Raw genomic sequence first — 27516 nt, 5'->3', positions numbered from 1 at the left:
ACTTAATTCTGTGACAATTTCAAAGTGCTACTTAGGGACAGTCTATCTATTACATGGAAGAGGGTTTGATCTTGAATTTTGTTTTCTAAATGGTGAGCTATCTAACTGTTAACTTGAAACAAGTAAAAGGAGGAGATACGCCATACTAAAAAGTAATTAAATTAATAGAAAAGAGAAAGGTAGATGGATAGGAGATTCTGACCTTGTAGAAAACAGGAGGTATTTAACAGTATAGTAAGCATTAGTAGGCCTTTGTTTTGCTTAAGGAGTCTGAAAGTATCTCCACTAAATGTGACCTATTTTTGGATTTTGGACTACTTAAGATCTTATTTATGATGTATTTGGAAGTGTTCTTACTTGAAAGGTGCAAGGAAAATTTCAGGTATTTCCTTAGTGAAACTTTCCTGTATATTGAGAGGAGGAGGTTTAAAATTGCAGTTCTATGCCTGGGTGAAATTTATATGTAGCAAATGAGATGTAAAGAAAGGCAACCACATATTCTTCACACATGCAAGAGCATGTTCTGTCAGCACTTTCTGCAGTTACTTTTGTTGCACACTTCATGATTAGTTAATGTGTGTTGGGCATGTTATAAATGCATGTCTGGCATATCAGAATATGATTTATATTGTGTAAATCATAAATACTTCATTCAGTATTTTCACTGCTCATTACCCAGAATTGTCTAGCAGCACTTGAGAGAGTAAATGAATTCTCCTAAGACCTAAATGCTGTCATCAGCAATATCTCTATGTTTACATTCTCAGCTGCATGGACCACTTTTTGAAATTACCTGCTGTGTGAATAAAGAAAAAGTCTTTGTCATGCTAAAGTAGAATTTTAATACAAGCACTAAATAAATTAAAAACACTGTTCTTTTCTGAAAGAAATTGATGTCTCAAATTTAGATAGCCAGTCTCAAAACAGCAGTATTAATCATCTAGTTGGGATAAAGAGAAAGTTGCTTTCAAACAGCTTTTGGTTGTAATTCAAAGTTAATTGTTTATTTTAAAGGGGGAAGTGAACTTTCTTGGTATGAAATGGTGAACAATGCTAAAATTAACCTGATCTGAAGCATGTGATGCACTGTTTAACAAAATGATGCAGTTTAATTTAGGATTGTTTAGGAAAATAGCAATGTCTTCTAGGTGTTTTTATTTATACAGTCAGATCAACATAAATAATCTGAATTAAAGCCAGAGTTTGAGTCTTTATCACAAGAGGTCATGCCTCTGTAGGAGTACTGGAAGTGACATTCCAGTCCTGGAGGGTATGAGACTGACTGAGTCAGGCCATGTTGGGACTGGGCTCTCCTTAGCCTGACGGTGCCATGGAGAGTGATGTGGCCACCAGGGCTTCTCTTCTGTGCCTCTAGCGGGTGCATTTTTAAATGATAAAACTAGCTTGCTACTTTAAAGCTCGGAAAAGCATCTTAAATTGTTGCTTTAATCCTTTTCTTTCAACTAGTGATACCTGGTGAATTGCTGAGTTCTTGTTCCTTTCTGTATTCTCACTAACTTGATCATTTGGTCTTCCTAACTGGCAGACATATACTCAGTTAAAATTTAATGTTGGCACTGATGTAAAGAGATGTCTAGGAAAGAGATGAGATTGAGAATAGGGTGAGCTGCAGGAGAACAAAAATTCATTTGCAAGGTATTCACCTGTTTGAGCTGTACTTGTTTTAAGGATAAAAAAAAAGTGTGGTTTAAGAGTAGAAAAGCTTTGAAGTAAATACGTATTTGCTGTTACCTCTAAATGTCCTGACTAGGTTATGTACTGATATGGATGGGATCCCATTGTGATTAAAAACTTTATTAGTTAACTCTACCTGTCTATATGAAAGATAGCAAATCTGTGTTACTCTGACTTCTGGCTTTAGTTCATAAAGCTGTAATGTGAGGCACAAAAATGTGGCTGATTTTTACCTGGTATTATCCCCCTGCTGTTCTACAGATACAGCATTAAAACTGATTCAATGTTCTAGATGCTGGTAAATGTCTTTATTTATAAAACCTGGATAAGAGTATGCATGTCTTTGTTTCTTAGTAAAAGAAACTGAAGCTGAACCAACTTGAATAAATTCTTTTTTTCCCCTACTGCACTCTACATGAGGTTGAAAATAACTTGCTTTAGCCTTGTCCCCGCACCATGTTTTCTATCAATGTGGTGGTCATGAAGGTAAAGTAGTGATGGCCTTTTCCATCACCTGATGGTCTAGGACAGCTTTCCTCCCCTGCAGACTTCAAAGGACTTCCATGATAGGGGGAGGTAACACGGCATGGTAAATATGTTGTGGTTTTCTCTCTGAGTGGGAGTTGAAATTAATGACATTTAGAAGAGTTCATGTTTAGTCATCCCATTTTGTTATATGAATTATTTGCTGCAAAGCTCTTTCCTGTGTATGCTCATGGATCTAAGCACTAATGTGTCAGACTGCTATTCATCAGACCTATGCATTCCAAAAAATGGCACGTTTTCAGTTTGTCCTCCAAGATGCTTTGCCAAGTGCATGTAGTGTACTACAGAACAAAGGGAGATCCTTAGGTCTTTTAGTTGACTTGCTGATTAAATTAGGCAGTTCTCATAGATGATGCTTGACTCTGGTCAGAAATGAAGTGAAAACCTGTTCCTTACAAGCCTTACTAATTCTACTCTTACACCTCATGCATAACCTCATCTTGTTTTAATAAATGTCAGCTAGTGTAATACATAATTAAATTGTTTTGAACCATTTCTCAATTATCATAATAAATTGTGAAACAAACTCTGTCAATCCTTTAAGTCATATCAAAACAAGCTTTTTTTTGGACTTATTGTACTGTCTTAAGGAAATAGATCAATGAGAATTTTTGCTGAAGGTTTGTAAACCATGAACTGCACAAGAAATTAAGCTTCAGAAGCTTATTGAGATGTAGATAAAGTAATAATGTTCTGATAGTAGCAGACTCTGATCCCTATCCCTGCTTTTATTTTATTGTGAAGTACAAGGGGTTCAGCATGGTATTTAAGCTGGATTTGTTTGTTTACACCTGAGAACAGAAAGTTTAGCTTTAGGTGTCAAGCTAGTAGATATGACAGGCAATGTCTGTTTCAATTCTTTGCCATCCTTTTTTTTGTTTTATGTTCAATTTGTTCTGTATAACTGTTGAGGAAATACAGTAACATTTATTTCAAAGGGTTGATACAAGATATTTTAAGTGCTTATAAGTCCTCGGGTTTGGCTTACAAAGTTTTCTTGGTCTCTGCATATGCTAACTGCAGTGGGATGCCACATGTGTATAGCATATTTCATCAATCTTTGGATTGGGGGTTTTTATCTCAAGTCTACCAAATGAAAATTTACTATTGCATTTTGGTATTTTACACCATCTTGCAGGGATACTCATGAGCCTTTATTAGGTTAATTTTCTTTATATTGGAAGTTCTAATCAACTAGAAGTATTTTCTGCTTGAGTTTTGTACTTGTTTATAACTCTGTCATATTTCAGTAGTAAGCAAGAGCTAATCTGGTGTGCAGAGAAGCAGGATACCTGGTTTGTGTAACTCTGTTGTAAGAGATTTTCACAGCATGTGGCAGTATATGTAGCAAGAATAAGCTTAAAAAGAGTTTGTCATAACTTTACTTTGTAAATCAGATCTGAATATTTAAAATGCAAATTTAGTGATAAATTTATATTTCAATAACTAATCAATGTTAATAGTGTTAACCCTGTAGAGGGGAGATTCTTTGATAGAATTATAGAGGTTTTTATTTTAAAGTCTTGTTAGAGTGGTAAAGAAGTTGGATGATGGATGTGGGGGAAAGGGCATCTCATACAGGTCAGTCAGTCTTATTCCTAGGGTATCCTGATTCTGTCACTGACATTCAGCATGTGAACTCCCCATTTATTTTCCTCTTGATGTCTAATTTGAGACAAATAGCTAATTTTTTTAATTTTTTTTTTTATTCCAAAGCTTAAAGCTTTTTCTGTCAGGTTATAAGATAGTTCTATGTTTAGTTACTTCCCTTCAGAAGTTAACTGTGTGACTTTGTTAATTGTTCTTTGTTAAAGAGGGAAGTTGCTCTTCAGGCATAGTTTTATCAGCTGCAGTATAAATGTGTGTGCATGAGTGCTGTCCTCTGCATGCATCTGAGATCTGCAAGCTGCTTGTAGTTGTATTTGCAGGTTCAGTATTTTTTTCCTTAGTCTCTCATACTTAATGAAGTTCTTCAAGCTTGTTACAGGTATAGATTAATTCTTGGGAAGATAATTGATCTGTATCTACAGAATTTATGTTGTATGTGGGAATCATGCTATGTTTTTTACAAGGACCTGATTAAAGTTCATGGAAGCATATAATGAGGAATTAGGTGCTGGGAAAAGAGGTCCCTCTATGCTTGGTTTGTTTCAGATTTGCTTTGGTAGTGTTTGACCGTCTTTGCTTTTATGCTGTCAAAATGTCATTATTTGGATCTTTCCCAATGTTTTTATTCAAGGGATAGGAAACAGAAGGGAAAGCACTAATTGGGATGAGTCTAGGAAACAGGCTCTGAATACATGTACAGCATTTGTGCTTTCTTAACCAGATTTCCAGCATGTGAGATGTGTGATGGCAGAGGTATTGTTGACAATGTAGTTACATCTCATAGGGAGTCCAAAATGTATTTTCATCCCTTCTGCCACTAAAGCAAAGTGTGTGTATTTCTCCTTAGTGAGGTTCTCTCAAATTCTTGCTTTATAAAGAGGAGCTTCTCTTGTTAGTTCATGAGTAATGGCTACATCCTACTATCTCTTTTGTCAGCAGAGGGTAGGATTTCCTCCTACACCCAAGGAAAAAAGAGAAAATTAGAAAGTGATAGAAGCTAAAATCAAAATAAATGTGAGAAGAAATAGGCCAGATTAATCACTGATTCTGTAAAACTGCAGTTCTTTCTTTAGGTGAGAAAATTACTCTTTTTCAGGGGACCAGGCAACACCTATGTTGCTGGGCAGAGGGTACTTGCATGTATTGATGTTATACATTTGATTAAAGTAGAATGGAAAACTACCTGCAGTTCTGAAGCACATGGTACCTTGGTTGCTTCACTGAAGAGGCTAAGGCACTTAAAAACTCAGTAAAATCTGAAACTGTAAAAACTTGCAATTCTATTTGTGCCTCAGCATAATTGTGAGGGCAGTATAGGTGGCAACAATTTAAACAAAAGCATGAGGGGAAATATTTTGTGGTGGATTGCGTATCTTTTTCATTATCTTCTGTGTACTGCAGTCCTGCAGCAGTGATACCTGAGCTGGCTATAGAGCAGTTATTGTGCTCACTGCTACTGGCAGAAGCCTTTCATTGGAAGTGGTTGCAGAAAACGTTATAAAACTTTCTATGAAGTCTGATAGGAAGACCAGTTGTCTCCCTCCATGACTTGAAGTTTTTTTATTCCCTGCAGGTTTAAAAACCTTTCACTTTTCAATGTTCCATTTAACTTCAACATTTGGAGACTGGATTCTGATTATTTATTTTTTTTTCCAACAGTTAATCTGTTTCATTATCTGTGACAGCAAGTGGTCAATGAATGGTTATTTCCCCCTCACCTCAACAACTTGTTGTACCATTTGAAGTACAGTCTAAATACAATAAAAATAGCCCATGTCATGCTGAAGTTGACATGTTTGCTGAGGCTATGCAAAGCAAGAGCTTGTTTGAAAACTGTGTATTTTGTTGGATTGTCATCACCAGCTATCATATTACAAGTTTTCAGATCTAAAATGAAAATACTCCACTGTCAGTCCTGAAATGTGCAGTATCAAAATGTTACATGGGGTGCAATTTTTGGCAATCCTTTAGATAAACCTTTCTCTCCACTGTTGTTATGCTAGTAAGGTTTTTCTTGTGGGGGTAGACAGCTTAAAACAAACTTATTAGGGAAGTGTATGAGCTTCAGTGGTCAGGATCTCCATTTGAATCATTGGTAAGAGTTATGTTAAAAGACAGGTAGTGTGGCATTGCTGATACTACTGAATGAGAAAATTGCTTACAACTTCTTGCCTGTAAACCAAGCCTTTGTTTTTTGGGTTTTTATTTTTCCTTCTCCACCCCCACCCCCAAATCTGGAAAGCCAGGTAGTTGGAAGCCATTTTTGCCTTTTTCTTCTTTATTTATTTGTTAGATTGGTTTTTTTGTTTTTCTCTAGCCAACAGTCCACAAGCATAATGGCTTTTAGCTTTAGTTGACTTTCATATTGGCAGTCTAATGGCAAGATTTAGATGTAAGTTTATATAGAAAAGACAAATAATACCAAAAATAGAGAGGGAAGAAAAAGTATTCTTTTGGATTTTTTTTTTCAATTTATTTAGATTCAGAAAACTCCTTATATTTTTAAGGATGAGGTGAAATGTTAACACATTTCTGTTGTTTTTCCAGTCTGTATGATAATTATTGATTCTTGGGAATCAGTACTTTGGCTGAATATTTTGAGGGTTGATAAATTGATTGACTATTTCAGATTTGCTAAATTATAGTCTGTTAGATTTGCAAGTTACAGATTTTTACCAGCAAAACTAAATCAAATGTGATCTTTATTTTTCAAAATAATTTGATTGTGTATATCTTTGCTATGATCCCTGTTAATTTCTTCAGTTCTTTTTTGCAATAACTTACTGGACTCAAGTTTGGGAACTTCAGAAAAATGATATGATTTCTTACGTGTTTCCTACGTATCCTGAAAAGGGTAAGATTTCCTACGTAATTCGCTCAGCATCTCTCAGTGTTAAAAATAGATCTGTGAAATTCTTCCCATTTATTGGCAGTTTTTCATTTGTAAGGGTGCTATTTTGGTTACTTTTATTTCTAATAAAAATTTATAGCTGATATTTAAACAAGCTATTCTAGCATGAAAGTGGGAATTTTTAAAATCAAAGCTAAAGAGGGGGGAGAAATTGTAAAAATATTTGTCAGGATTTGAGCCTTAGAGAAAGAGTAGTTAATTTCTGTTGCTTTCAGTAAGAGCCTCTCACAGATTAGTGTTTTGTTCTTTTTATTTCAGATCTTTATTCTAGCTTTTCTTATTTCATTAAATCTATTTCTTTATATCCAGAAAGGTTACCTTCAGCAGTTCAGGAGAACTTAATCCCTCGCCTATCTAGTGCAATCAGAAATAAGCTTTGACACACAAGGAAGAGTAAGCTAAACAGCAGAAATGCATATTAAAGTACTCTTACATAAGGAGGGTATTTTTAAATGATGCTGTCTTAGTGGTGTGGATTTTGTAATGGCACTCATGGTCTTGTAAACAGATGCAGTTAAAAAAACAAGACTGTCATCTTAAGCATGAGAATTTTTCTGTAGAGATCATGGAAGGCTGAGAGACTAAATCCATTGTCAATGTTCTTTTTTCATTTTACTTGAAAGGTTGGAGGGTTATTCACTGGGGGGGTTTGTTGTAGTTTTTACTTCATAGCCAGATTCAACTTGAATGCAATTTTCAAGAGCTTTCACAACTTCCTGGTTTTGATGCTTTTATTAAAATAAGAAAAAAAGGAGAGAAAAGATGAACCTGCAAAAAAACTTCACTACCTTGAAGGCATACTCAGGATTCTGAAAATGCTTCTCTGAGTGGTGTCCATTATAATGGAATCTGGATCAGACTAGGAGCACCTGTAAAATGCATTTACTTTCTTCTGTTGTTATAATAGCAAGATGTGAAGTTCAGCTGTGTCCTGGGCTGCATCCAAAGCAGTGCAGCCAGCAGGGTGAGGGAGGGGATTCTGCCCCTCTGCTCTGCTCACACCCCACCTGCCGGGCTGCATCAGCTCTGGGGTCCCAGCACAGGAAGGACATGGACCTGCTGGAGAGAGTCCAGAGAAGGGACACCAAGATGATCAGAGGGATGGAGCACCTCTCCTGTGAGGAAAGGCTGAGAGAATTGGGATTGTTCAGTCTGGAAAAGAGGTTGTGAGACAACCTGATTGCAGCCTTCCAGTACCTGAAGGGATTCAGTTAGAAAGATGGAGAGATGTTTCCAGGGGCGTGTAGTGAAAGGTCAAGGGGGAATGAATTAAAATTGAGATTAGTTTTAGATGAGATACTAGGATGAAATTATCTGCTGTGAGGATGGTGAGGTACTGGAACAGGTTGCCCAGAGCAGCTGTGAATGCCCCTTTCCTAGAAGCATTCGAGGTCAGGCTGGATAGGGCTTTGAGCAGCATGGTCTAGTGAAAGGTATCCCTTCCTTTGGCAGAGGAGTTGGAACTAGATGATTTTTAAGATCTTTTCCAACCCAAACGATTCTAAGATTCATAGAATCACAGAATGACCTGTTCTGTAATTCTAAATATGGCTGTAATATTTGTTGATGCCATTGAAAAAGATAAAATAATCATAGACTAGATAATGGGGGGAAAGATGGAAAAAATGGATTCTAAAAGAGTATTTATAGTTTATGCTTTGATGACAGGCTAGTAACTGAATGTATAGCTAGGTAAGCAATCGTGAAAATTGTCAGGAAAAATGGGAATGTTTTTGTATTGTTGACTTCTTGACCACTTTATACCGTTCTTTGATTTTGATCTGTAACATGTTTCATGTTGCGGTTCCTTGAAAACTTAAATCCTAGCAGTGAAATCCCAATTTGTCTACTGGATGATTTAAATAATCCCTACAGGAAACTGAGGACTGATACATACATTTATCCAGAGCAAATCCTTCTTCTAAGATGAGTTTATAGATAGATTGTTTACATTATTTTCTTTCCAGAAGTACTGGTTTTGACAGTATACTTTTCAACAGTGGGCATGCAAGCACAGTGAAGTTACAATTTTTTTTCATATTAATATTTTTCTTGTTAAATTTATCCATTTGTGGCAAGATGAGACTGTTCACTTCCAGGGATGAAGTAGCTGGTTAATGTGTCTACACTGCTCTATATTTTTTCCATCTATTGTTTAGCCATACCTGTTCATATATATTATGATAAAATACTGCAAATGCTTCAAATAACTGCATCTTCAATAATAATGCATTTATTTCCAAGTAGTCTTGTTGTTCATTTGTTGAAGTTAAAATAGTTTTGTAAAATGTGAAGCATTGAGAAAATAAACTGAAAAATCATCAGTGATGGCCATATAGCCCTTTGCTGTAGTATATTACTTTTCACAGTCAAGAAGAATCAATCTTGCTTCCAAGAAATCAATTCCTCTATTAATATGTATGTTTAAGCAGTGTACTGTTGTACAACTGTTAATGTATTCATATGTATATAAATATTTTATGGATTCAAACAAAAATTCCTTGCAGGTTAGTAGCTTATTGTATCAGAAATTTTAGTTGTACTTGCTTCAAAACCAGATATAAATATGCATTGTGACAATGCTGAAATTATGTAAAATATCAAATGTTCCTGTCAAATTGGCTGAGTCATATATTTCTCTGAACTTTTTTTGTTATTTCAGATTTAAGGAGCTGTTTTGCAGCATACAAGACAATTAGAAATAACTTCAGTATTTTTACTTTGAATAGTTTCTACTGCATGAAATTTAAGTTGGCCATCTAAGGTAGAAGACTGGACACAGATGGCAGAGTAATGGCTGTCTAGGGATCTACTTCATAGTTTAAAGGAGTACTTTAATTTTACAGGCAAGGAAGTCTAGTTTTAAAAACAGACTAGAGGAATTAATTTTTTAGAGCAAGCAGTTTAAGAGCAAAGGAATACATGATATTAAAACAGAAAAACTTTCAAGTGCTATGCCTTTGCTTTAAAATATATCTGATTTGCCAAAACCAGTAAATTTATTTGGAGTACACATTGAAAATTTTACCTAGACAGTGTAAGTAAGGAGTTGGCATACTCCTGTGTTTCTTATTCTGTGAAAGAGTTGGCTTTCAGCTTTGCGCTGGCATCCTCATAAATCACAGCTCTATTTTTGATGTTTCTGAAAAGGAAAGGAATTGTTGTTGGTTTACCTGCAGGGGATGAGTTACAATTCCGTTAAAAAACAGTTTTGAGTATTACCTTATTTCTGAATAAAAGACAATTCCTCTTTGGGTTTTGAAGACCTTTGATAACTTTAGACTTTATTCTCTACTTCAGTTTCTCATGGCCTGACTTCTTATTTCATCACACTTTTGGGCTTTCCACCATTTTTGAGGATGGAATAAATGAAGAGAGTACCAAACTGGAGCTTGCATAACATATTTTTCTCTCTGAAGAATGAAATAAATTTCTATGGTATCAGTAGTCATCATTCCTTTGACTAAATGTTCAGATGATTTTTAGAATATAGCAACACTTCATTGACTTAAGGCTTCCTGTGCACAGTAAAGGAAACCAGAGATCTTTGAAGTATTGGAGATCTTGTGTGCCATTTCCTCTTAAAGATTAAAACTTGACATAGGCACTTAAGGATTTACTAATTAGATGAGGCAGATCATTAACATATTTTTCAATAGGTTGAAGATATGTTATCACTTTTATTCTTTCTTGCATTATTTTTATAAGAAGACTTCACAACTATGAACTAGCCCAAACTTTGTCTTACAGTTTTTTATGTCCTTCTTAGGAGTGGTTTCTGAAGGAACAACCCCTTGAGGCTTCATAGAGATCTGACTAATTTTGTAAAGTTAAATTAAAAACAAAAATCATGACACTGAGTAAAAGAGAAGAATGGTATCTTGAATGAACAGTGCTTGTTCTCATGCAAGGCAGAGGCTTAGTTTCAAGATGGTCTTGGTTCTGAAACTTAGAAGTGGTTCTTGAACTTCTTTTTTTCTTGAAAAGACTTGAAAAATGGGTAAGTGAAGATTTGGAAAGCAGAAAAATTCATATTTTACTATAAAATTTCATGAACTGATAGGAACTTTTCAAAAGGTCCATTTGCAAATGAAATTTAAATCAAGGCTTTAAATGTGGTAGGTTGGTCTAATGGTTCTTAGGGAAGTTGATGAGAGTTTTCATGTCTTCAGTGGGAAAATAATTAAGTTAAAATAGAAATTTAAAAAAGGAAAAATTTTACTCGGCGGGGGGGTGGGGGGAAGACTTTTAAAAAACAAAATAAGAATGTTAGCCTATAAGTGGACTTCTTTCAAATCCTTGTTTCTTTGATGTGTGAAATAAGGCTGCTTAGGCAGCCATAGGGTTTTGTGGTTCCTGTTTTACTCCGGAAAGCTGTCAGTACAGTTCTCTTTTTGCAGGCTCCTGTACCTCAGTCACAGCTGCACCTCCAGCAATAGTGGATTTGTTCATTACTCTCCCTGCAGAATCACCCATCGGTGAAAACTTGATCCAGGTCAAGTGTAAGCAAATAATAACACTTCTGTTGACTTGATCAGAACATGCAACAATGCTGCTTTTCAGCTTTGTGGTGGCTGTGGTAGCACAGTTGGTCCTCTGTTCACTGTAGGTTTGAATCAGAGTTACACTTAGTGTTTTGAACAAATTCATACAGAAAAGCTGGAAAACTCTGGTGTTATGCATCATGTGAATGTGTGGGCTTTTGATCTAGTAATTAGACAGCCCAATACCCATTTACTGTCTTGAAATGTAGATCAAATCTCTGTTGTTTTCCCTCTTTGTTGGTGAGAGAACTTGTTGCAGCTTACTCCAGTAATTTATCTCACGTCTTTTTAATGCCTTGTGAATCTTCTCTGTACTTCAGTTTCTCCTCACTTCTCATTTCAATTTGCATCTGTCATTGCCCATTGCAGTTCTGTGCTCAAACTTCATTCTTCAGTGTTCTAGTTGTTTTATCATGGAAGCATTAATACATGTTTAGCTTTAGAACTTGTTTTATTTTAGTTTTTTTAATTGTGGATTCCAGAGTAACTTCCCTATCAAGAACAAATTTTTATGCACTGCTTCACAGTCTTTTTTAGTAAATGTTTAAGTATCCGTATGATACTAACAATGAAAATAGGTAATTCTTTTTTTTTCTTTTCCCTAAGAGTACATAGTGATAGGACATAATTTCTCTTCAATAGCTTATATGGTATCATGGAATTGAAGACTGATAAACTGAAAGACAATTGAAGTAGGTTTTATATAAATCATGATGTGGACAGCAAAGTACAGGCTGAGCTGTTAAAGTGAACATCACAATGAGGTTAGAACTGTGTTTAGATCATTATAATCCGTGCAGTTTTATATGTTTACTTGGTTGCTTGCCACCTTCAAAGATTTTTGTTTGAGATTTTGTTCAATTTCTTTTGTTTGGTTAGTTTCAGCAATAGTATACTAACATAATATATATTTTTACTTGTTATTTCTCTGGAAATTGAATTTTTTTTTTAGCAAGCCCTGTTTAATTTAGCAAATCTGGTCTTGATTCTTGGGAACCATCTTCACTTTCATCAACTTGAGTATGTTTTGTATTTTTTGTATAAAGCAAAGGTGATTATGCTTCTGCTGCATTTCATCAGACAGAAGGAACTTCTTGCCTGCCACATGTGCTGCCATCACCAAGTTTCTCCTGCTGTTCTAAGAAAACTAATGAATTCAGAAGGGAAATACTTCATAACCACATAACAATTTGTGTCTGTTTTATCTTCATTCATGATAAATGGCTTCATTTTGGTCCCTGCTTCTAACAGTAGAGATAATTAAGTTGTGAAGACCCAAGGCTCTCTTGATTCTGTATGATCATAGAATGGTGTGGGGTTGGAAGAGACCTTAAGGATCATCTACTTCCAACCCATCTGCTGTGGGCAGGAATACCTTGAACTAGACCAGATTGCTCATGGCCCCATCCTGCCTGGCCTTCAACACTTCCAGAGGTGGTCCACAAGTTCTCTGAACAACCAGTTATGGTGCCTCACTACCCTTACAGTAAAGAGTTTATTTGGACTGTTTAATCCAAATCTGCCCTCCTTCAGCTATAAGGCCATTCCCACTTGTCCTATCAATACCTGCCACTGTTAAAAGTCCCTCTCCAGCTCTCTTGTAGGCCCTTTTTAGGTATTGGAAGGTGCTAAAAGGCCTCTCCAGAGCCTTTTCTTCTCCCAGCCTTTCCTTGTAGGAGAGGTGTTCTGGCCCTCTGGTCATCTTGGTGACCCTCCACTGGACTTGTTCCAATAGGTCCACGTCTTCCTTGTGGTAGGGGCCTCAGAGCTGGATGCAGCACTTCAGGTCTCAGCAGAGCAGAGCAGAGGGGGAAAGTCCCTTGCCTTGCCTTGCTGGCCTCACTGCTTTGGATACATCTCAGGGTACAGTTGGCTTTCTGGGTTGGAAGTGCACATTGATAAGACTCATTGGGCCTTTCATTCACCCACATGCCCATGTCCTTCTCCTCATGGCTTCTTTCAAAACAACTTTTCAGACTTTCTGAAAGGATTTTTGTAAACATTCATTATCTTACTGTATTGTGACATTGTTTTAGTTCTGTGGTGGATTCTATTTCAAACTGAATTTAAAAACGTCAAAGTTGATGTCTTACAATATGTAGTCACCATAGCAGCATAGTGAAAGAAAAATCTGAACTGTAGAGACAGTAACAATCATTTTGAAGAGCTAGGAGTCCCCCAGATTATATCTAAAGCTTATTTAAATACCCTGGTAAAAATCCCTTCAATAGGTGTTCCTTATAACCTCTGCTAGGGACATACTGGGTTCAGAGATGGACCTTGGAGAAATGGTGTACATTTCAATAGTGGTGTGGAATAAAAGGTACAAATATCCCAATAAACTTAGATCAGTGAGATTGTTTTGAATTATCACAGTTGTTTGAAATGACAATAGTAATAATTATTTTTAAAGAGAGTCCATGAGATTAATCCAGACAACTGATATCTGACTAGTATTTTTTAAGTTAAATTTTTTTAAGTTAAATTTCTAGATTTAATACTTTTAAAGTAACAAGATCTGAAAATAGAACCCAGATTTGTGCTCAGTTCCAGTAAATTTGGTCAAAGGCTTGTTCCAGTCATTCTGATGCAAGAAATGGTAATGCCTGGAGGATTACTTAGAGATAGTACCTATACAGCATGAACCATGTTGGAAGAAAAACATGAGTTCATTTTGCTGTATGACTACGCAGTATATCTTTAGGTGGCATATTTGCTGGACTGCAATCTAATGGTTTATTTCATAGGATTAAAATCAGGAATGTCAGAGTGCATGTCAAAAATTCAGCAGAACGAAGCATGTACAGTTCAGCAGACAGAAAATTCAGGTTTTTATTTCCCTATTGCATAGTAGCTATGACCTGGCCTTCCTTAAAACTAGTATTTCTTTGTAACTAGCAAGGTTTGCTTACTGTTACCAAACACAAGCATAAAATTTCTTAATTGTGCATGTATATTTTGTTTCTCTGTGAAGCAAATCTATAGTTTACTTCAGTAAACAGTAGTAGTGCCTCTACTAATGCAAGCCTCTGACATTCTGGTTTACCATTCAACTGATGAGAAACTACATTCTCAAGTCTTGTTACAGAAGTGTATTGAAAGATTGGAGTCCAGGGAGATAAAAAATTTAAGGCTTACTTCATGGCAACAGTCTGGCAGATTTTTATTCTTAAGTTTTCATCTAAATGTAAGAATGAAATAATTGCATAACTAGAATCTTAAAGGTTTGGGGGGTTTCAGTTAAGAAACCTTCTTTAAGAGCAATTGTAGTTAGTTTTTAGTAATAAAAAAACTCCACCTGTTTTACTTACTTTAAAGATAGATGTGGTTACCAGGTGTTGTGCTGAAACTGTATTCAAGATGCACAACTGAAATTTCAGTATGGTAGTGCCTGATTATTTTATGCTTTACTAATGAGACAGGACTGGTCCTTTTGAAGGCCTTTTCTTTGGTTCCCTTTTATTAAATAGTAATGTAGACTAATTTTAAAGAAAGTAAAGCTATAAATCTGAATTACAAGTGGGAACTAGAAGCTTCTTGGACTGTTTAATTTCAAGCTTATGGATCCTAATTACCAAAAGGAAATAAACTGCAGTGGGAAGATTTCTGGTTACTCTTCAGCATTCTTTGGTATGTTGAAAGGTAGCATACCTGGGTGGTAATACAAGCTTCCCTTAGAATGCATGTAGTATTTTAGAGAATATTTTGGCAAAAGGATACTGTTTTCCAAGGCTGTTGAAGTGTGTAATTCAAGATCAGCTGAAGTACTTGAAATAGAAACAGTAGTTTGGTGAAAGAGTAGCATGTTCTAAACTTTTAAAGAAGTAGGCCTTCTGTTATATCAGTTAAAACATGATCTTTTACTCTGTGAGATGGCAGATGACATCAGTTGGACTTTGTATATTAAGGGTAAATACTGTGTATTTAAAGATTGAATACAGCGGAAGAAAAACTACAAAGGTGATCCAAAGGAGGACAAGGAACAAAGAACCAAGTAGATTAAAAAGAAAATTACTAAGGTTGCTCTTAAACTTGGCTTATTAGTTTTGAATGTTAGTCCCATTTTAGCATGGATATTGTCTTTGTTTCTCTTCATCCCAGCACATAGATTCCCATAGGTTCCCATAAAAACATTATGGGAACACAGTTGCTGAATGAATGTAGTAGGAGAGGGAGGAAGGAACTGGCCACCTTTCGCATTTGTAGAGGGATAGTGGTCCAAATTGTTCTAGAGCCAGTTGTGATAGGAGAATGGGTAATGGTATTAAACTAAAAGAAAGCAGATTCAGACTAGATAAAAGGGAGAAATTTTTTATTCTGAGAGTGGTTAAACTCTGGAACAGTTTGCCGAGGAGGTGGTAGATGCTCCATCCCTGGAAATGCACAGTCAGGTTGGTCAGGGCTCGGAACAGCTTGGTCTAGTTGAAGATGTCTCTGTTTATTGCAGGGATGTTAAACTGGGTGACCTTGGAGGGTCTCTCCCATCCCAAGCCATTCTGTGATTCTTGCTCAACTGGACTAGTTTGAGAGTTGTGGCATCTGGTGACATTATAATACCAGGGTTGGTTTTTTTCTCCCCTGGAGTTTTACAGCAAAACTGCTCCATTACTTCTCCAAGTGAAAAACTTACTTTTAGTACTGATCTTTATTGGAGCATAATACTATATGATGCTGAAGTAAGGTTCCGTAGGGAATCTGAGTCTATGTAGAGGCAAAAATTTAAATTTACCTTTTCATAAAATATTTTCTGTTGGTGACACAAATCTTAGAGTTTGGAAGGTTTATCCAGATCCTTGACAGCAGTAGCAATATCAGCCTCTGCAATGCAATTAACACCCAGAATGGAAAGTAGTTTGGTGTGCAAGGGTTTTGCTCACTCTTTGTCCTTGTCAGGATGAGACTGGGTAAGCACTAGGCTCTAGCAGCAGAAGAATGATAGTGTTTATAGTTTGGAAGAAATTATTTTGAAGATAAATATAAAATTCTACTTTCTTCTGCCTGAGAAACAAAAAAGGGCAAATGCATCTGCCCAGCACAAATATATATTTTGAAACAGTGTTCTGTACATCCTATTTGATTCCTTAAATGTTTCTTTACAGAAATTTTGTAGTAAAATATCCATCTGTCCTTACTTCGCCTTTAAAATATAGCTTGCAGGAGGATCCTACAGAAATTCTGTTTTTGTTGATGGTATCAGTGTTGCTTGCATGGGATTAGTCACAGTTACTTTACTTTTTTATAATTCTATTAAAAATAAATTTGAATACAACATGTCCTTCAGGTTGTGTTTGTGTGGTTTAATGTCATTGACTGATATTAATACTTGATACTTTCCAAGGTTTCCTATATACTAATGCTTTCTTACTGGTCAGACATTTACATGCAGATACACAGTTTTCTTTTTTAGTGGTTGTTGTTTGTCTCCTTTACTGAGTCAAGATGAAGTGTTGTCATTGACTCAGTTCTATATAACCTTTTGTTGTTTCTTAATCTTTCTCTGGTCTCTGTTCAAGGTCCAGAAGACTTGCTTGGATACCTTCAGGTAGGGAATTGTTTATACTAAAAGGAGATAATGTGAAGTTTGAGTAAGCGTCCTTTGATGTGCTAGACTGTTTGCTCAGTCTGGAAGGGGAGTGGCCTCTCAAACTGATTAACTGGAGTCACCCAGATTACATAGTGGTAATTTCATTGTTCTGCTTAGTTTCAGATCTGGGAACAGCCTCAGTTGTCAGGACAGCCTCAGTTACTTGGAGGAACAGCAGTATGTAGATTGTGTGTAAAAGACACTCAGGGAAGAATGATCTGCTCAGGCAAAGAAAAGGAACATTGAGTGATACCGGAAGATCTTTAGTCTTCATATCTGTTAGTCTCCATGTAGAGTTCATGTCCTTGAGCCACCAGTGACAGTTTTGACAGCTTGATGTATGGCAGTTGCCTTATTTTGTATGTTTAAATAATGTTGTACCTTTTTTTTTTTCTTTTCCTTGGCTTCTTGAACCCTGAAAAATACCTGTTGTGAGTCTGTCACGTGTTGAGGCTTAATTTGGGAGCAGGGTGTTGGTACAGGAGTAAGACCGAGTCTGCATGTAGTTATTGTGGTGGGAATCACAGTGGCCAGAACCTGTTGCAGTAGAAGAAGACACTTGTGCTTTACTTTATTTCCTATCCATTTGTTATTTTCCCCATCATCTTCCCTTGACTGCATTTGCTGTTGTCCTTTATTTGGTTCACAGATTGCTTTTATTTCAGATCCCAGGTTTTGTTTAGCTAAGCTAAATAGGCTTTTAGCAAACCTGTAGTTTTTCAGGCTATTTTTCCGGTACAGTTCTATCCTAGTGCATCCTGTAAGGACAGTCTTACCTTGGATTTGATGTGCAGTAATGATCAGTACTCTCCTTCTGTGGAGGTATTAAATTGGCTTAAGCAGCCTCATGCTTTCCTCTCTGCCTTGTAGGGCATACTGCTATCACCTTGTTGCCAGCACAGCTATTTGCAAAGCTGCTTGGCAAAACATATGTTAAAACTCTCCTTTCTTACCCAGGTTGTCAGCTAAATAATCATTTGCATTAGGAATGTCTTACATGGTCAGTAATGAATACTGAATGATCCACGAATACTGAAATGATCCATGCGTGCATATTGGGTTGACCATTAAATGGCAACATGAACACTTCAGACAGGCATAGCAACATTTGTCTATATAACAGAACAAATTGGTGCCACGCTGCGACAATCTTGACTGCTATGTAAAAATTAATACAGCAGGAAAATACTGTAATTAGCTTACTGTTCAGAGATTTTCTGTTACTGAGGAATCTCTGAAGTTGTACTGACAACAGGATTGGAGAAAGGAAGATGATAATTTGTAAGCTGTTTTTTTTTAAATATCTTTAAATATCGAATCAGAGAAGTTGATATGTTTGGGTAAAAGGTGTTCATGGATTCAAAGAAATTTTTGAACCATAGTTCAAAGATTATTTATTTCAAGGATGAGTTTATTTACTGCTCCTTTGGAATTACCTTTGAAATGTCTCAGTGGAGTTATTAAACTTACTCAGCCTGACTATAAGAAACTGTTTTATGCTGAACTTTCTGTTAGTAGTTGCTTTCTTAGTTGTGGCCAAGGTATTCTAGCTCTCTGTTATTTCAGGAATAATAGTTGTAGCATTCACAGTATTATTATCATCAGAAGTCTCTAGAAAAACACAGAATACAGAAGAAAACAGATAAATATTAGGCATTATATGTCTCAATAGTGTCAGTCTTATCGTCTTAATGTCTTGTTTTGTGCCTATGTAATGCCTTCAGTGTATCAGGTCTTCTATGTGGCCAGTTATTTGTTAGAAAAATACACATATATGTCATCAGTACTGTAGGATGTGTTCTGTGCTGTGATGCTTGCAGTTCTCTTAATGCACTAAATGAAAGCTCTTCCTGTGTTGCTATATCATTCTTCCTTAAGAAAATAAATAAATAAATTCAAAAAGCAACCATCAATTACTATGAAAGAGTTTGTTTTTCCTGGCTTGGAGTTTGGGTTTTTTTGCATGTATATAGAAGTTCTTCTGCATGCACATAAAAGTGTGAGAGAAATGCATCCCAAGATGCATGTTTTTAAACCATTCATGGCTCTTTGATATTATTCTTAGGCACAGAGCTGTACAAAGAATAATTATGGAAGGGCTTGATTTTATTTTTGCCTGATTTGCTTTACTGCCAGGACTTTCTGGGTTGCTTGACAGGGCTTTTTTTCTGTTCACACTATATAGAAAGTTTGAGTAAATAGAGGTTCAACAAGTAATAAACCAAAAATCTGACACTAGAGCTAGAAAACTGGTTTTTTTATAACAGTCTTCATTTTGTGTGCAATCTTAACAATTACAATTTTTTTTTCCTGGGATGAGTTCTCACTGGTGGTTCATTTCCAGGCAGGCCATCATAAGGTTTCCCCAAAACCTTCCCCAGTGTAATTAATTTCTGTTCTAAGAGAAAAAGGCCAAACTGTTTTTTATCTTGCTTAGAAACTTGTAGGCTTGTTCTGAGTTCATCCAAACAGGTGTGTCTCCCAGTTTCTATCTCAATTCATATTGCTCTGATGTCTTTGTATCTTAGTGCTTGATTCAAGAACATCAAAATAAGTTGAAAGCTTTTCATTGCCTTAGGTCTCGGGCTGTAAATAAAACTTTTGCTAGCACAGTAAGAAGCAAATGTTGAAGGCTCTATTGTGGGAGTTCACATGCTTAGAGGACAGGTGGATCTTGGCTGAGAGATACTGGAGTTTGGGAGAAGGTTCTTTGGTATGAGATTGTTTGATTTGGTGCCTGAACTGTGATGGAAAAAAATAAAGCAGCCTTGAAAGCTGTACCTTTTATTGACAAAATTGCTCAGGTTCACAGAAAATTGCAGATGCTTTTCAGTCTTAGAACCAACATTGTCTTCTTGAATCTAGAAGGAATTTTCTGCTGTGTTCTTCCAGAGACTTGCTTGTTTGCAAGAGTGAGAAAGACTGTCTCAGAAGTGATAGTGCAACATTGTAGATCTGTTGTTTAATTAGTCAGTGTTAGGGAAAAGCAGTCTTTGTGTGTGCAACTCTTTTTTTTTTTTAATATTTTTTTCCTGAATGCTCTATTAAGGCTTTATGATTGTTAATCAAAGCTCAGAAACTTACAGACATTGCATTTGGTTTCCAGTGCTCATTACATCTGAGAGCTGAAGTTCTGTGACTGTCTGGTAGTATTTATGCTACGTCCATGTAACCTTTTAGTTTTTGCCTTCCCCTTCAATAGAAAAGAGGCTTTCAGTTTATGAGTCTGACAGCAAGTGTAGAAGCTTTGCCAGTCAGCTCATTTGTTTTCTTGGCTTAAATGTCAGCCAATTTAACCAGACTCATACTGTGTTTTTTCACTTAGCAGTTGAGAGAACAGAGCCTTTGATAATTAACATGGAGCTATTAATCAGTATGACATATCTAATCCAGGGAGATCTATCAAATAGTACATCTCTGTTGATTTTGCTGTTTGATACTGCTTGAATCTACATGGAAGCGAATACATGTCTACATTTTAAAGAATGTAAACTTGCTGTGGTTACCTAAGTAAAGCTTTTTTGTCCAGAGAAAGAAGATAAGCATAGGATATGAAAAAAGAATGGAAAAAATTGATCTTTTGGGCATATTTGATGTTTTTCAGTGTTTTAAATTCTGTACCAATAGCATAGTTAAATATGCCTGTAGTAATGTTATATATATATATATATATATATTCTACTTAAAAGATTAATTAAAAAAAAAAAAAACAACAACCACAAACCCCTTGTACTAATTTATGTCCTTCATTATTCTTTAAAGGCAAAGGGATTGGGCAGGGGGGAGCAGGGTGAAGATAAGGGAAAGTATTCATAGTCAAAATTAAATTAGGACAGGGTAATTTCTGTATATTTCCTCTCTTTGGAGTGGTTCTTCCAGTTGATGATCTAGATCAGGAGCTGAATATAGATGCTCTCATTCACTTAGGGAGGAGCCTATTTGCCTACATTAACTAGTAAAACTATCCTCTGATAAGAAGTTAACCTTTGTAAATACCTTTCTACCTCCAATTTTGAGTAATTGTTTAGCTGTGATTCAATAAGTACATTAAAAAGGGCTTCACTGGGAAAGTTTAGTTCTATATTGAATATTGTTCATAAAGGAAAAAGCTGTGAGAGTCCTTTTGCCCTTTTTGCACTGGCAAGGTCAGACTAAGCTGAGGTATTTGACTTCACAGTTTTCTTTCATCAGTAAGAAAAACCTTGTTTGTCAGGTGTTGCTTGTATCTGTACAATGTCAGTTCTTTGACCCAATGCAGCATAAAGCTAGTAACTTTTTAAGCAGCTGTGCTCCTGACAAGAGTCTAGTTGACCAGTCTCGTGTTGCTTCCAAAGGCCAAGGAAAAATGCAGTAGAAATTTTTTTTCACTGATGTGAACAAATGTGAATTGAGACAAATACAAAGAATAAATGCAGTGACTGAAATTCCATGTTTGTAATCCATTCAACAGCCTGTGGCCACAACAAGGAACAAGTAATTTGTAGAGCAAAATTGTGATTGTAAGGAGGTATATCTGTACTATATGTGAATTTTATGAGTGCTCAAACTGGTTGGTTGTTATCCTGGATAAATTATCCATATATTTCTCATTAGTATAATTAATAGTTTGCTCTGTATTTGATGTGCAACATGCTAATGTCAGTGGTTGTGTTTATTTTTTTAAATTCAGGTAGATTGAGAACAGTTTAACATAGTGGAAAGCTGATTTTTTTTTTTTTTTTTTTTTTAAATAAGGGGACAATATCCTTGACAGGTGTTTCCTATTTCAGTTTGTAATTAATACCATTTGCAGCACTCTTGAGTTTTTCAAGCCTCTCTTTCTGACACAAGGAGTTCATACAGAGTAAAACATACATGTTTTCTTTGATGTCTCATTCCTGGGCACAAGTCTTGTACCTTAGTTTGTTAACTCATCTTTAAGGGCCATGCTGCATCCATGCTGTTGTTCCTGCTGTTAGGTAGGGTTTCTTATCCTCCCCTTTCCTTCCACTTCAGCTGTTGTCTTACAGGTGAGTTTTCCAGAACAAGAACTGCCTTTAGATGTTTGGAAAATACCTAATGCCTTGTAAAGCAACCTGTAAAAACAGTCTGGTCGCAACTTCACTGTCTATCTAAGTGGAAAAGTAATTTTAAAATGCTTAATCTCTATGTAGATGGACCTCGATGCAATATAACTTAAGAGTCACCACTTAGACTGATCCAAAGCTAATTGAAGTTGAAGGACAGGTTCACTTTGACTTCAAAGGGCTTTGAATCAGCAAAATCTTAGTGATCTTTTGGTATTTGTGACCCTCGTGAAATAAACCGACTAAAATTTAAGTTGTTAAATAGCTTTATTGGTTTTGAAAAATTTACTGAATTTGTTTAAACTTGCAAGGATTAAGCACACATAGTAATTGTGTACAAAGGTCTTAATGCCTTACTTTTTTAACTTCCAAGAAACAAAGAATATGGGAAACTGAAGGAAGTGGTAGGGCTTTTGAGAATGTTAGCCACTGGCAGTGTAAGACCTTTGAATTTTGGTGAATACATAAGTGCAAAATCTGGCTGAGTTATTGTTTTGAAATCCAAGTGCTTTCGTGTCTGCCTGCTGTACAGTCTGGGTGTAGTGAACATACATATGTGCTAAATGAGAAGTGCTGTCCTTCAGGCATCATGGTGTGATTCAGAGGAAGTGAACCAAAACACACCTGTTTAAATCTAATCTTACCTGGATCAGTTTAAAAAATGGAGTTTGTTTTCAGAACTGTATTACGAAGATCACTTTTAAAAGATGTTGGGTTTAGGACAGGGGTTTTAAGACTAGAGTAGTGGACTGAGTTAATGACAGTGAATGTTAGAAAACAGAAAAGGTAAATTTTAGCATTGTTTTCAAGGATTAACTTGCATTACTTTTAAGGACAAACAGACCAGTTTTTCAGGGTTGGACTGCAGATTGTAAGAAGCAGCAGTTCCCTTAATACAGTGTTGCTTGCTTTTTTTGATATTAGTATAAGGATTGAACAAATATGTCTCTGCCAGCTTTTGTAGGTTGTATCAGATAGTGGCATATCAGATTGCTTGTCCTCATTCTGTCTGCAGAAGACTAGAATTTGCATTAGTTGCATTCAAGTGTATGCAGCTATCTACTGTGACATCTGAAATACTTGATTTGGGTATGACTTAGAATAGAGAAATTTGCAGAATAGAATATGTCAAGCCTGTGGGCTCTGTTCTAAAACTAAATATAGAAATAACTGTATTCTTTTCACAGTCATTAAGAATTTGGGGAAGCATTGCTTCTACATGTATATTGCTAATCAAGTAACTCCATTTTGGATTTAAATTAGATTTGCTGTTAAAGGGAGATAATAGGTATGCATCTGCTGTTAACTGGTGAAAATGTGTATCAGACAATTTGGACTTTTCTGGAAAGTGCTGTCGTTTTAGAGAACCAGTGTTAGTTTTGGATTGTAGAGATGATATTTTCAAAGCTCTGTTCACTGATGTCTTGTCTTAAACTTCGAAGATCGAGTAGGTTCTGCAACTTTGGCCATGAGAGTAAAGAAATCAAAAAGAGGACATTTCTAAGTGTTAGATACTAGTCAATTCTTCCCTTCCCCCCCGCTCTTTACAATTGTGAACTAGCAAGAATACTGACACCTTAAGGGAAAAAAATAGGTTTCATATTGGTGAGCATCTTTTCCTTTAAAAAGCTGACATACATTTCAATAGAAGAAAACACATGTGGATTCTCACTCCTCATTCCTTTTTACTGTTAAATTATTTAAAAAACCAAGCTGTGAATTAAATCTGAATGTTAGTAAAAATGGTACTTCATTACTCCATGAAACCATCCCATAACAGGAAAAATGTTGTAATTATAGTTGACAAAATACTTTGGGGTTTTTTTATTAGCTTGAGATTTAGAATGTTTCCTGGAATTTCTATTCCATATATCTGTTAATTTATATGTAATATTCTTCAGCAGTAGACCTTTTTATTAAAAATTTGTGTAGGCTTAAGTACTTGCCAGGATCAAAAGCCAGGAATGGCCTGTTTCCCTTTAAAGGCACCTGCTTTTTCAGTTACTGCCCAAGTGGAAAATTGGAAAGAAATTGTTGTGCTGTCAGGTAGCTTTAGGGCATTATATAGCTAAAAAGTGCATGTATCCTTTTTTGAGAATAACACATGGAGGAAAATGCAGGTTTTAGAAAAACATAATGGAAGAATTGAGTAAAACTACACATAGATGAGGTGTCCTTCCAAATGTTTTACAGAATTGTCCTTTTAGAGAAACAAGGGCAATTTTTTTTAAGAAAAGTTTGAATGCAGAAATAAAACTGCTTCAAGTAAGATCTTTATAGCCTGGTCCTGAACAGGAAAAGTAAATGTTCCCTTTGGAATGCTCTCTGAATGCAGTTTCTTAACAATAAGAATATCCTGCTTTTGAGTGAAAGAGAGTAAAATTATTCATATTAAGGGCTTTATTGCACATCCAGCATTGCATTAAAGGGGCAGTTTAGAAACCGGTGGCTTAACTGTATCTACAGCACTGTATTTTATTTCCTGTGTATCTGTACCCAGTGCCTTAATAATTCTGCTTTGCAGTAGCTATGATTGTCTGAGGTGTTAGTTTATTTTAAAATACTCTGTATTTTAATCAACGTCTTTCCTGCTGAATGCAGCAGTGATTTTACTGTTCATCTCAGACTTTGGAGCCAATATCCCTAAGGTCTTCTTTTATCCATCCCTAATGTTTTACTTGCTGTCTTAAACAATCTTGTCTTGTGAAAGTTTAGCCTATATAAGCATTCTTCTACCACCAGCAGCCACTTTCAAATTTGTTCTACCAATTTGTTCTCCTTTTTATTATGAAGCAGCTGAAAAAAGAGTAAGTTCCACAGTTGAAATGTGTATACTTAAAGGGATGCTGTCAATACAAAAGTAATTGTTCTCACAATTTGTTATTAAGTGTGGATCTTTGGTATACTACTTCTTGCATTTCTCTGTTGAAATGAGAACATAGAGGAAAATCAGATTTTGTATGTGAATGATGAATTTTGGAAGGCAAAATAAGGGCAAAATAAACTGATGGGGGAAAATACATATGAGCATTTCAGACTTCAGTATGCTGCACTTGTGTTGAACACTGCATGTGTGATTCTTGGAGGCTATGACCAGATGAACAAATTACTGAGAAATAACATGGAGGGTAAACTGTCCATATGGAGTGAGGAAAGACAAAACTGTGTCTCTTGTTGTGCAGGGGCACACATATGGCACACCACAAAGTTCACTTACCAGCTCAGACTTGTGGCAGCAAGTTTATTGACGTGGACCTTTGTTATTATTGTTTGCTTACAACTTTCCAGGGAGAAAGTGCCTGCTGCTTTGTTCCCAGTTCCATTCTGTTGCTTGACTCTTAAGAGAAACATCCATTCTAGCCATTGTTACCAGACTCTGGCTGTCCTAGTTCCCTACATGGGATGGTGTTTGAGAACTCCTTTTGTGTTTAAAACTTCAAGCATTGTCCTCTTCTTCTGTTTGTGAAAAGGGTAAAATATAGAGGAGTTTGGTAAGTTTTCATCATCAAAAATTGGGCTGAAAAAGAGAAAAGGCTACATTCTCCTTCTGCTTATTGGGATTAGTAAAAGAGACTGTGGAGGAGGCCACAGAGCACACACTCAGCAGGTTTTCAGATGACTGTTTCCTTTATTATTGAAGTGTAAAAGTCATTATTAAGTTAGCTGTTTTTTTTAAAAAAAAAAACAACCAAAAAACCCAAACAAACCCAAAGGTTCTTTTTTTCCAAATGGAAATAAAAATTGTGAAAGTGTATGGGCATCAGTCTCTCAAAACATTCTTATACGGTCCAGTAATCTTGTTTAAGGGTATTTTTTTAAGTATAACTTGCATATTGTGCAAGTTTTCTGTAAGCCTTCTGGCATTTTTATGTCAGTCAATTAAACTTCCTTTTCTAAATAAATAATTTTTTCACACATTTTGTTGTTCATTTTTGTTTTCAGGCTTCCTTAAGCCAGACTCAATATCGATAGAATGAAAAAATTTAAGAGAAGACTTTCCTTAACCTTGCGAGGAAGCCAGACCATTGATGAATCGCTGTCTGAGCTAGCAGAACAAATGACAATTGAAGAAAACAGCAGCAAAGATAACGGTAAGCATATCTTTCACTTTGTAGAAAATGTAAGAATTTTGTCAGGCCCTATTCAATTGAGCATTGCAGGGGTTTATTTCAGTTTTTACAGTTGCAGGGACTTTATTACTAACTGGGTTTTTTTTTATTATTATTTATCTTACATTCCACTACCCTAGTTCTTTCAACAGGTTGATATGTTATTACATATTGATTTGGTTTGATTTGGTATTAAACTGTTATACAGCAATTTATGAAAAGCTACCTAAATTTATCTTTTTATGTTGTGTGCAGCAAGGCTTATAGATGTTCTTGCAGTATATAAACCCATTGTATGGATTTAGCAGGTCTCACATCAGCTTCATATGGCTTCAAATTCAGTCTGTTCTCAACATCATTATTTAGTAATACGATTGACTAATTGCTTAAGCATTCCATATAAAACTGTTTACCTTACATTGGTGATGCAGTACAGTAGTCTAAATTCTGTAATCTCTTCATGTCTCTCAGTAGTAATTCTCTTGACCAATATGAAGGTGGCTAGAAACATTCAGGATAACCAGCTTGTCTCTGTATTCTTACATAAGTCTTTGGCTGATCCCATAAATGTGCTGGCTGCTGTGAAGTCCACATCAGTGATGATGCCGCTTTTGGATGCAATCTGCAGCAGTAATGACTGGAAGAGGTTTTGTTGCTTGTTCGTTTCCTGGGCTGCAGCTTTTAAGTCATATTTCATCTTCAATGCTGATTAGTGTTATTTTTTGCTTTGCTGATATCTAAGATTTTTTCATTTATCAAGAGATCTGAATTTTATTTTTCTCCCACTTCACAACAATAAAGGATTCTGAATTTTCCCACTGAAAACTGAAAGGGTCAGGAAATTCGAGTAGAGGTGCAGACAATGGAATTTGCCCTGCAGATTTTTAAGATTCCATTCAAATTTGTTGCATACCAAGATTTTGGAAGCAGAATTTACCTTTGGCAAAATAAAGCTAATAATGTTTTTCATTTTCACATTTAATCCCTGGTATATTCATTGCTGTTGTCCTGTTTTTACTACGGGCCATCCCCAGTATTTTGGGAGACAAGGTTTATTACAACTTTGTATATGTTGATACAACAGGTCTACTCTGGAGCAACAATTGCAGTATTTTTGCACTGATACCTATTTAGTCCTTTCTGAGACATTGAGTTGTCCCACATGATTTCACTTGTATTTGCCTTTGTTACTGATGCATATTTTTTCAGACCTGTATATACTTCTGCAAGATTGATTTCATTATGTAAACAAGTGCAAAGATTGTTACTTTCATGCTGAAAGATGAACATAAAAAAGCTGTTAGCAGCATAAATGAGTGTACTGAACTGGGTTGTTGAATTGATTCATTGAAAACTGAATCTAGGAAGAATAAAAAGATTTTACCTTAAACTGGACCATGCCCTGGGTGTCAGCTCAAGGGACAGAGAGCACAATAACTTCTTTACAGAAGCA

At 35.9% G+C, this 27516-nt stretch overlaps 1 protein-coding gene across 7 annotated transcripts in view; it reads left to right on the top strand.

Moving 5' to 3' along the window:
- The window catches only part of CDK17 (cyclin dependent kinase 17), a 93435-nt gene that overhangs the window by 11222 nt on the left and 54697 nt on the right, over window positions 1-27516 (top strand). For all 7 annotated transcript variants that reach the window (XR_004497499.1, XM_033514412.1, XM_015627298.3 and 4 more), the window contains exon 2: window positions 25897-26045. Coding sequence is in view for 6 of the 7 variants with exons in the window: in XM_033514412.1 (XP_033370303.1) it covers window positions 25928-26045 (118 nt within the window). In the remaining variant the exon portion in view is untranslated. The remainder of the gene's footprint in view (window positions 1-25896; window positions 26046-27516) is intronic.

This window comes from Parus major, chromosome 1A (genome assembly GCF_001522545.3).
Source record: "Parus major isolate Abel chromosome 1A, Parus_major1.1, whole genome shotgun sequence".
In the NCBI taxonomy this organism is placed as follows: Eukaryota; Metazoa; Chordata; class Aves; order Passeriformes; family Paridae; genus Parus; species Parus major.
The sequence above is the reverse complement of the archived record's forward strand: the minus strand, read 5'-3'. Positions and strand labels throughout refer to the sequence as shown.